Genomic DNA, 12,002 nt, shown 5'->3' on the forward strand with positions numbered 1-12,002 from the left:
TCAACCACCCCCTCCCCCAAATATGACGTAAAATATTTGTCCAGGCCACTATTTTTAATGGAAAAACATCTGACAGAAAAATTAGACATTCTTTTTGCCCTCAGAAAGTTAGGACATTCAATTTTTATTGTTTAAAAGATGCACTTTTGCACCATCAACATAAGTGAGATTTGTTGGCATAATGAAAATTTGTGATTCCCTATACGATTTTGTGCTTAATTAAAAGACTGAAAGATACTGATGTACGTTCATCGTTTTCAGCCTAACCTATTGGCTGTCTCCTTCATGTTTGCTGCATACTAGTACATGCATGTAATACACATACTGTAGATGAAAATATCTTGTATTCCCTCCACAATTGCAATTTACAGTTTCTTGGTATATGGTACTAACACCTTCTGGATAAGTAAGCTACATGTAAAATTCATCTTTAATGATCTGATTTTGGAATATTTGCTAGTACAATTGTTGTTATCTATTTCCTTTCTATGAATTTCTTGCTTCAGCTTTGGCTGACTAAATCTTTTATTATGCAGTTGATGTTGAACATGGAAGCTAAGTAGTAGTTTAACTCTGACAACCTTGGTTGCTTGCATTAGTTATACAAAAAAACATGATATTGGTATTCCCTTTTATCAATTTTATTACAAGTATCTATTTTTTAGCATTTATCTGATATCGCCTGTGTATGTATTTGACAGAGCCAGACAGTCGACATTTTTGCTGTCTGATATCCAGTCTGGTGCAGATTTTGTTGGACCGACATTTCAGAACCAGGTTGGGATTCCAGTCTCTCATACAGAGAGAGTGGGTTGCCATGGGGTATCCTTTCCAGAGAGAGGGCTGCCTAGTGCAAGATCTGAACCGAACAAACAATGAATACGTAAGACAAATAAATGAATTTTAAAACTACACATCTATCACTCCGATTTTCTATTTACTTAGTTTTTTCAAGTACAAGCATTGTGTAGATCAACTTTCTGTACTTGCATCTTTTGTGTTTTCTTTCAGATTCCACTTTTCCTGTTGTTTTTGGATTGTGTATGGCAGCTGATGGAACAGTATCCATCAGCCTTTGCTTTCTCCGAGACATATTTAGTTACACTCTGGGATAGTGTCCACATGGGTATTTTTGAAACATTCCTGTTTGACTGTTGTCACCAAAGATCACGGTACCACATAGATGGACGATGGCAGCAAAGGTTCTGTCTACCCTCTGTGTGGGATTGGCACATGCAATTTAGTGACGATGACCAATCATTTTTCAACAATCCTTTGTACATAATGCAAACTCACCCTGACATCTGTGATGCTTTGAGGAAATCTAAACCTTGTCAGCCATCCCAACATCATAAAATCTCTAAGAAACTGTACTCCTATGAACTTCAGAACATTGAAGGAGTAGATTTTTGTTCTGAGGGCATGAAATCTGAGAAAATTTCAAGGTCAGAACTGACTCCTTTGACAGGAGCTGCTTGCATGAAACTATGGAGTCAGTGTTACATAAGATGGCAGACACCAGCCCAGATCATCGGGGGCGGTAATCCTTCACAGTACTTACAACAGTGTGTCATGGTAGAGGAAATCCTGTGTTTGCTGCACAAGATTGAAGTCTTAAAGAAAAACAATGCCAAATCGGCAAACAGCCTGACCAGGACTAGAAGTGATCTGGTGTTCAGTATGGCCTTAGACACTCCAAGGACGACGGAACTTTTGACCAACAGTTATCTGACTTCATCATTTCCATTCTCATCCATACAGCGTTTGTCCAGGGAGGAGAAGGCTGTATTCACACCAATTAGTCTGTTTCTAGAACACAGCAATATTGACTACGACTACTCCAATGATGAGGACTAATCGATAGACACACCTATGTGTTACTGTTTCCTTAACATTCCATTTCTGTTAATGTCTGTACATACCTCAATTGACCAATTTTGTTTGGTTTTTAAAAAAAAATTGTTATTAGTTGTTGTTAATTATTTATTTATAGCAGCAAAATTATAATATTCATGTATACATTGAAGTACATGTATTGGTAGTCAAGTTAGAGTCTCGTATACTGTAGAATGATTTATTTTTGTATGGCAAAAATAAACATATCGTTGGGTATTTTAATTTGTGATTGAGTGTTATTCTTTTTTATTGTTCAGCATCTCTTATTCCTGTGGAATTTTAATCTATGGGTACATCCCATGAAAATGACGAAAATAGAAAATAGAAACCCCACGAAAATTTATGATATTTTACCATGAAATAAGTTGTTATATATGATGGTGTCTGTAAAAACTATTTTATCATATGTTGAATAAAAGGGGCTGCAGTATTTGTCTGTTCACTCTGTACAACTCACAGGAAATGACATTGCTTGGGTTTGAATTCAGTATTAAAGAGTAAAAGTAAATAAATAGTAATAGTGAACCCAAGCGGTGTAATTGCCTGTGGTACAGCTATATTCTGAATAGAAAGTTTTTTGCTGTATGAAAATTCAATCTACAAAGTGATGGAAATGTTTGACCAGCTGTATCAGTGAAAAATCTGATTTTAGGGAATGGATATTAAACGACAAAGTGTATTGTCATGTACATGAAAAAATTATGAGCTGAGAATCCTATACCATAATTGTGAATTTTATGACCCTTGAGTCTGGGGCTCTGGTGCCAAAGAAGTAAAGGTGTAGTGGAAATGAGAACGTTCACAACTCCTGGACATGAAGCAGCCAGACTGACTGCACAAGATCGATGACCTGAGAAATCCCTACCAAAGTTGTAAAATGCATGACCCCTGCTGGTTCATGGCTTCTGTAGATTGTAGGATGGGTCTCTGTGGTTCAACTCCTAGATTGGAAATAAGTAAACTGAGTGCATAGTGAAATTGTGGAACTCTGTACCCCTGTATCAGGGGTTGAAGTTGCAGGGTGTAGCCACAGGCACCTGAAATATGGATACTACATTGTACCACCACCACCACCACCACCTCTTTCTAATTTTTGTTGGTGGCAATAATTTTTCCGAAATATGTGGATTCCCTGTCTATCTCGTCCCAATTTCGATTTATGTAATCGTTTCACGCTTTTTGCAAGCTTTAGAGATGGACCTTTTACCAATGTATTTTATTACGTCAGCAATCTAATTAAAATTAGATCTTTGATCCGCTCATGCAATCGCTACACAAAGTTGTATGTTGCCAAATTTATATTCAGTGGTGGGTCCAGAAAATTCTCAAAGGGGTTGGGGAGGTTAATGACCCAAGTTTGAACCTTTTCCACCCCCACCAAGGAATGGTGGGGGGGGGGGGGGGGGTGTTGAACACTGAAAATGGCAAAAATATCAAAAAAATATTTAACCAAATAAGGGTGGTTGTACCTCTCTCACCGCTGTAGGTCTTCCACTGTCAGATTTATATCCTTGGTATAGGTACATGTATGCAACTCAAATGTTAACTTATTATTTATACCAGACTGTGTCCACTGTGGAATTTAAAGTTTAAGGTACAAGTCCACTGCCATTACCTGCCGTCAATTACACAAACAACTAGTTATTAAATTCAAAGGGCAAAGCTACAAATATTTCATATCCATTAGGACTATATGTATACATTGTACTATTATAGCTCTAGGAATATGATTTATGATGAGCTACTTACATATTTCAAGATTTGAAAATCTGTTTTAAAACATTTTCTTTTAATGCAGAATATTAAACCTTTACTGTTTCAATGCATTTTGTCTCTTGAGAAATGCATTGATCTTTCAATTTGACGTTTAAACCATAGGCACTTGTTTCTGTAAAATAAGTTAGGACGTCTGGATACTAAATTATTTTCAGTATACAGACGTCATAACTCAATCAGTGTTAATGCCTGTGGTTTAAACCTCATATTGCTACAAAATTTAGGTATGAAGGATAAATGCCCAATTTATTTGTACATTTGAATTATATTGTCACAATAATAGTCCATCGCTGTGCAAACTTATATTACTTGCTATACATCCTCTCATATACGTCTCGGTGCATATTCAGGTCTGTTAGCTGGCTAACCGAGGAAGAGAGAGATGGAGCTGCAAGGTGTTGTCTTTTTCATTGGAATTGAAAATCAGTTCAAATAAATATCGTCAATAGAATTATTCAATAATTTATAGACAAGAATGAAATGTTGAATTAAGGCCCTATATTATGAAGGGAAAACCGAGGGTCAGAAAATGGTGCAAACTAAGACGTCATCTTCGTGTATCAAAACCGTAATGATGCAGTTACCAATGTTTTGTCGGTAGTACACCTTTACTGTTTCGATGCAATATTGACAGTTGATATTCCAAGTATTGGGAAAGAACGAATGGGTAGAAAATGATAGAAATAAAAGTGATAACAAAACCATTATGATACAGTTACCAATGACCGTTACTGCTTCGATGTATTTTATCTCTCGATAAAAGCACTGGTCTTTGAATTGGACATTAAAACCCATATGTTTGATTTGGATGTAAATTGGTATTGTATAGAGTGCTGGACACATGTACTTCTGCCTACACTTGTTCATAATGTATTGTTGATTGCTTGTATCTTCCTTAACGTCTCGCTCGAGAATTTTTCACTCAATGGCTTCAAATTTAGGCCTATGCTCGGCGCCTACGGCCTTTGAGCAATGAGGGTTCTTTAGCGTGCCACACCTACTGTGACACGGGACATCCGTCTTTAAGATCATTTCTGAGGACCCGTGACATTTACAGCTGATGCCGAGCGTTTGGCGATGGAACTGTCACTACCTATTTTTAACGACTTGGGTTTGTCGCGGCCGGGATTTGAACCCCGGCCTTCCTCATGCGGGGCGAACGCTCTAACCTCTCGGTCACAGCGGCGGTTTCATAATAGAAGAAACCTACAATTTGTTATTTAGTGTGATTGTCTATGTATTTCTCTATGTCATGTTGGTTAGCTTATGAGAATAAATGAATTGAAATTGTAGCGGTCAGCCGGATTCGATCACCGGTGGTCAATTAGCTCAGCTGGTAGAGCACCTGACTAGAGATTTCAGGGGCCCCTGGGTCGATTCCCGGTGCAGCCCATGATTTCCTCCCCTCTTCGATATACTACAGTTGGAATCCTGGTCTAGTTCGTTGCATTTTTGCCTTCCGGTTACATTTGGTGCCGTTGACCACCCCTGGACTTGCAGGTGAAAGTCCTGCCAGGGACAAAATAATCTGGGTTGTGTGCGTCTTCGAGGGCGAAGACAAATTAAGGGAGGAAGGTATTAGTTAGGGCTATACGGACCGTGGATATCGGCCTGGATAGCTCAGTGGTTTGAGCACTTGACTAGTAATGCAGGGGTCCCAGGGTCGATTCCCGGTCCAGCCTAAGATTTCCTCCCCTCTTCCATTTACTACAGTTGGTGCCGTTGACCATTCCTGTTACATTTGGTGTCTTAGACCACCCTTGGATTTGCAGATGAAAGTCCTGCCAGGGGCAAAATAATCTGGGTTGTGTCTTCGAGGGCGAAGACATTTAAGGAGAGAGGAATGTGACGGTCAACCGGGTTCGGTCACCGGTGACCAATTAGCTCAGCTGGTAGAGCACCTGACTAGAGATTCAGGGGCCCTGGGTTCTACTCGCGGTCTGGTCCGTTGCATTTTTTCCCTTCCAGATACATTTGATTGAATAGGACAGGGCCGTAAATTACATGGAGGCGGAGGAGGCAGCTGCCTCCTCCAACTTTTGAGCCAAAAAAAAATTAAAATTTAAAGTTCATTAGAATTTATGTTGTTTCCAATAACTAAGAACATGATACCTCCCTTAAAAAGCATTCCAAATCTTTCTTTTAGAATGAGTTAGTCAAGTAACATCTTAGAAGGCCCTAGAATCAAGGATTTTGCACGAAACGTGTTCAGTGTGCACAAAATGTGCTCAGCGTCTGGGGGCCTGGGCGGCCCCCAGACCCCCGCCTAATTTCCTGCCTCCTCCAAATTGAAGGTTAATTTACGGCCCTGTAGGATATTCATAGTATTTCAATAATGATCCACTAAACTAATGATGACTAAAGTGCGCCTAGTATATTGAAAAGAATCCGTTACTAGAGACATTGAATGCAATTTACATGTATATACATAATTAACTACCGAACTGCGGAAACAATACAGATATTCTTAGATATGTGTAGAATAAGGTCATAATATTTCATACATTACAACAAGTGGGCCTGAGAATTGCCTGAAAGAATAAGTGTCCAATCGAAAGTGGGGAAGTAAGGGATGGGAGTTCAGGAAGTAGTTGAACAAGAGGCCCATGGACCACATCGCTCACCTGAGTCACCTTGGCCCATATTTAAAGATTTTCCCTATATATCAGCATTTAACACTTTGATTTCCTATTGTACCCCAACCTACCACCAAATGGCCATGATTTTAACAAACTTGAATCTGCACTATACATGTCAGGAAGCTTTCATGTAAATGTGAACTTTTCTGGCCCAGTGGTTCTTGAGAAGAAGACTTTTGAAGATTTTCTCTATATATTTGTATGCAAGACTTTGATCCCCTATTGCGGCCCCATCCTACCCGTGGAGGCCATGATTTTAACAAACTTGAATCTGCAGTATGTCAGGAAGCTTCAAGTAATTTGTACCCTCCTAGCCCAGTGGTTCTTAAGAAGATTTTAAAAGATTTCCCTTTATATTTGTATGTAAAACTTTTATACCTATTGTGGCCCTATCCTACCCCCAGGGGTCATGATTTTAACAAACTTGAATCGGCATATGTCAGGAAGTTTTCATGTAAATTTGTACTATCCTAGCCTAGTGGTTCTTGAGAAGATTTTCAAAGATTTTACCCATATCCCCTATTGTGGCCCCATCCTACCCCCAAAAGGGTGTGTGATTTTAACAAACTTGAATTTGCACTATGTCAGGAAGCTTTCATGTAAATTTCAGCTCTTTTGGCTCAGTGGTTCTTGAGAAGATTTTTGAATTACCCCATCCTATTTTCGCATTTTGGTGATTATCTCCCCTTGGAAAGGGACATGACCCTTCATTTGAATAAATGTGAAAGCCATTTACCCACGGATGCTTATGTGCAAAGTTTGGTTAAAATTGGCCTAGCGGTTCTGGAGAAGTCGAAAATGTGAAACGTTTACAAACCGACAGACAGACAAACAACCGGAGAGACGACGGACAACAGGCGATCAGAAAAGTTCGCTTGAGCTTTCAGCTCAGGTGAGCTAAAAAGTAAAGAAAACGAACATTGATCAATCTCAGAAATCCTATAAAAATACAAAATTAAGGGTAGGGCAAACACGGACCACTGTTAAAATTGGCCTTGCGGTTCTGGAGAAGAAGTCGAAAATGTGAAAAGTTTACAAACCGACAGACAGACAAACAACTGGAGAGACGACGGACAACAGGCGATCAGAAAAGCTCGCTTGAACTTTCAGCTCAGGTGAGCTAAAAAATAAAGAAAACGAACATTGATCAATCTCAGAAATCCTATAAAAATACAAAATTAAGGGTAGGGCAAACACGGACCACTGTTAAAATTGGCCTTGCGGTTCTGGAGAAGAAGTCGAAAATGTGAAAAGTTTACAAACCGACAGACAGACAAACAACTGGAGAGACGACGGACAACAGGCGATCAGAAAAGCTCGCTTGAACTTTCAGCTCAGGTGAGCTAAAAAATAAAGAAAACGAACATTGATCAATCTCAGAAATCCTATAAAAAATACAAAATTAAGGGGAGGGCAAACACGGACCACTGGACACACCAGAGGTGGAATCAAGTGTCTAAGAGGCGCATGACCACGCACTTCCTGTTGACCTGTCATAAGTCCTATATCTTGATGAGGTAAACGAATTAAATTCGTAGTCTAAATCAATATCTAACAGCCTAATGAATGGTATGAAACACTTTCGACAGCAATCGACCTGACGACAGATTGTATTTTTATTAAACATTAGATCACTAGAATGACCATGGAACTTACAAAATACTGACTTTAACTGAGACTTTTGAAGCCCTTGTAACATCGACGTATATATCGGCCAAACTTCATTTAAAAATTGATGTTCCGCAGAACATTCCCTCACGTATGGAATCAGTTGAAAAACATTAAAACCAATGCAGGTGATAATGGAATATTACTATATCTGTATGGAAAGTTGACGACGAAGAAGCTGATATTGTCAATACCTTATTAGGAGAGATATATTGAGAAGTGTACGGCGGTCAGATATTTACAAACCCTGCAGAAATTCAGGTATTTACAGAGAGGCAATGAGAATATCTGATTTTCATGCTGCATATTCTGGTAAGACTTGGGTTAAGCCGCAGAGGACCTCCGTGGCCCAGTGGATAGAGCGTCGCGCTCAAAATCACTTGGCCTCTCACCTCTGTCGGCGCGGGTTCAATCCCGCTCGCGCCAGTAAGTGAGAAAGATTCCCAGTTTACTTTCGGAAGGTCGGTGGTCTCTTCCCAGGTACATTGTATCTGGGTTCTCTCTTCCACCAATAAAAACTGGGCGCCACCAGATAACTGAAAAATTGTTGAGTGTGGCGGAAAACAAAAGAAAAAGAAGAAAGTTAAGCCGCGGGGATTTTTGAATTTACAATTCTTAGAGTTCTTCTTTTTAATGTAAAAGATGTCATTTGCAGTAAAACCTTGTTCTCTCGAAGTTCATAGGATCTGCCAAAATCTTCGACACAACCGAGGTTCGTGCATGTTGGTGCATGCTAGTACTGTAAGACATTCTTGGTTCCTCTTGCCTCCTCTACAGTCGACTCTATTGTATACATTAAAAGTCATCTACCTCCATGAACTTTTGGTATTTTATCTTGTCTGGCACGTTCTCACTTTATAGAAAATGTTACCTACACAATATGGAGTGTTTTTATAATAGTTAATCGCTGTGCAAACTTATGTTATCGAACTTGCTATACATCCTCTCATGTACGTCTCGGTGCATATATTCAGGTCTGTTAACTGGCTAACACACACACACACACAGAGAGAGAGAGAGAGAGAGAGAGAGAGAGAGGCTAACTAAGAAACAGCGAGAGAACTGTAGGGCGTTAGTTCTTTTCATCGGAATTTAAAATCAGCTCAGTAAATATCGCCAATAGAATTATTCAATAATTTATAGACAAGACATATGAAATGTCAACATTGTAAATTGAAAATAGCCAGTTTTTGCTTTCATTTTCAATAATTTTATTAAAATAATCAAGTATGTATCTTCATGTAGAAATGAAAAGCAAGTTTGTATAAAGAAAATATATTTGTGTCTTAAAGCATCTAGAAAAATCATTTAAACAAATGATACCGACATGTTGCAGAGGGTTGGAATATGAATTCATGACAATTACATACACATACTTTCTAAGCGCTAATTTAAAACACGTGAAATTTTGTTTATATCATAAATAATTGTTTTTCCGAACGCGGTCAAACAGTTGAGTCTCTACACTCTCGGTCAGAATGAGTGGGATGGTATGTATTTTCAGGTGATGGCTGACTAACAGAGGAATAGAATAAGACTTACAGGGGTTACCTGTTTTCATTGTAAATTAATATCAGTTCAGTAAATATCGCCAATAGTTCTTTTCAATAATCTATAGGCGGGATTGAAATGTTATTTAATTCGTTTGAGTTGATGTTCCAAGTATTGGGAAAGAACGGATGGATAGAAAATGATAGAAATAAAAGTGATAACAAAACCATTATGATACAGTTACCAATGACCGTTACTGCTTCAATGTATTTTATCTCTCGATAAAAGCACTGGTCTTTGAATTGGACATTAAACCCAATATGTTACTTCTTTGACCTAGTGGATCTTGAGAAGATTTTAAAAGATTTTCCCTATATATTTGTATGTAGCATTTTGATCCCCTATTGTGACCCCATCGTAACCCCCCCCCCCCCGCCCCCATGAATCCTACCCCCTCCTCCCATGATTTTAGCAAACTTGAATCTGAACTATGTCAGGAAGCTTTCATGTAAATTTCAGCTCTTTTGGCTCAGTGGTTCTTGAAAAGATTTTTGAATTACCTCACCCTATTTTTGCATTTTGGTGATTATCTCCCCTTGGTAGGGGACATGGCCCTTCATTTAAATAATCTTGAAAGCCCTTCTAACATGGATACTTTTGTGTCAAGTTTGGTTGAAATTGGCCCAGTGGTTCTGGAGAAGAAGTCGAAAATGTGAAAAGTTTATAAACCGACAGACAGACAGACAACGGACAATAGGCGATCAGAAAAGCTCACTTGAGCTTTCAACTCAGGTGAGCTAAAAAGTAGAGATAACGAACATTGATCAATCTCAGAAATCCTATAAAAAATACAAAATTAAGGGTAGGGCAAACACGGACCCCTGGACACACCAGAGGTGGAATCAAGTGTCTAAGAGGCGTATGACCACGCACTTCCTGTTGACCTGTCATGAGCCCTATATCTTGATGAGGTAAACGAATTATATTCGTAGTCTAAATCAATATCTAACAGCCTAATGAATGGTATGAAACACTTTCGACAGCAATCGACCTAACGACAGGTTGTATTTTTATTAAACATTAGATCACTAGAATGACCATGGGACTTACAAAATACTGACTTTAAATGAGACTTTTGAAACCCTTGTAACATCGACGTATATATCAGTCAAACTTGATATAAAATTGATATTTCGCAGAACATTCCCTCGCGTATGGAATCAGTTGAAAAACATTAACATCATATGCAGGTGATAATGGAATATTGCTATATCTGTATGGAAAGTTGACGACGAAGAAGCTGATACAGTATTGTCAATACCTTATTAGGAGTGGTGTATTGAGAAGTAAGTGTACGGCGATCCGATATTTAAAAACCCTGTAGAAATTCAGGCATTTACAGAGAGGCAATGGGAATATCTGATTTTCATGCTGCATATTCTGGTAAGACTTGGGTTAAACCGTGGAGGACCTCCGTGGCCCAGTGGTTAGACCATCGCGCTCAAAATCACACGGCCTCTCACCTCTGTCGACGCGGGTTCCAATCTCGCTCGCGCCGGTAAGTGAGAAAGTTTTCCAGTTTACTTTCGGAAGGTCGGTGATCTCTTCCCAGGTACATGTATCTGGGTTCTCTCTTCCACCAATAAAACCTGGGCGCCACCAGATAACTGAAAAATTGTTGAGTGTGGCGGAAAACAAAAGAAAAAGAAGAAAGTTAAGCCGCGGGGATTTTTGAATTTACAATTCTTAGAGTTCTTCTTTTTAATGTAAAAGATGTCATTTGCAGTAAAACCTTGTTCTCTCGAAGTTCATAGGATCTGCCAAAATCTTCGACACAACCGAGGTTCGTGCATGTTGGTGCATGCTAGTACTATAAGACATTCTTGGTTCCTCTTGCCTCCTCTACAGTCGACTCTATTGTATACATTAAAAGTCATCTACCTCCATGAACTTTTGGTATTTTATCTTGTCTGACACGTTCTCACTTTATAGTAAATGTTATAAACACAATATGGAGTGTTTTTGAAAGTCTATTAGTCATTGTCAAAATAATAGTCAATCGGCGTGCAAACTTATGTTATCGAACTTGCTATACATCCTCTCATATACGTCTCGGTGCATATATTCAGGTCTGTTAACTGGCTAACACATACACACACACACACACAAACACACACACAAAGAGAGAGAGAGAGAGAGACCAACTAAGAAACAGCGAGAGAACTGTAGGGCGTTAGTTCTTTTCATCGGAATTTAAAATCAGCTCAGTAAATATCGTCAATAGAATTATTCAATAATTTATAGACAAGACATATGAAATGTCAACATTGTAAATTGAAAATAGCCAGTTTTTGCTTTCATTTTCAATAATTTTATTAAAATAATCAAGTATGTATCTTCATGTAGAAATGAAAAGCAAGTTTGTATAAAGAAAATATATTTGTGTCTTAAAGCATCTAGAAAAATCATTTAAACAAATGATACCGACATGTTGCAGAGGGTTGGAATCTGAATTCGTGACAATTACATACA

General features: G+C 38.6%; 1 protein-coding gene across 6 annotated transcripts in view; it reads left to right on the forward strand.

The window, feature by feature from the left end:
* LOC125652584 (myotubularin-related protein 10-A-like) overlaps window positions 1–2,326 on the forward strand; it is a 45,758-nt gene extending 43,432 nt beyond the window's left edge. For all 6 annotated transcript variants that reach the window (XM_048881907.2, XM_048881908.2, XM_048881910.2 and 3 more), the window contains 2 exons: window positions 702–883; window positions 1,012–2,326. In XM_048881907.2, coding sequence (XP_048737864.2) covers window positions 702–883; window positions 1,012–1,857 — 1,028 coding nt within the window. In that variant the 3' untranslated portion in view covers window positions 1,858–2,326. The remainder of the gene's footprint in view (window positions 1–701; window positions 884–1,011) is intronic.
* Window positions 2,327–12,002: the final 9,676 nt, after the last annotated feature.

Source organism: Ostrea edulis, chromosome 5, assembly GCF_947568905.1.
Source record: "Ostrea edulis chromosome 5, xbOstEdul1.1, whole genome shotgun sequence".
NCBI classification, from domain to species: Eukaryota; Metazoa; Mollusca; class Bivalvia; order Ostreida; family Ostreidae; genus Ostrea; species Ostrea edulis.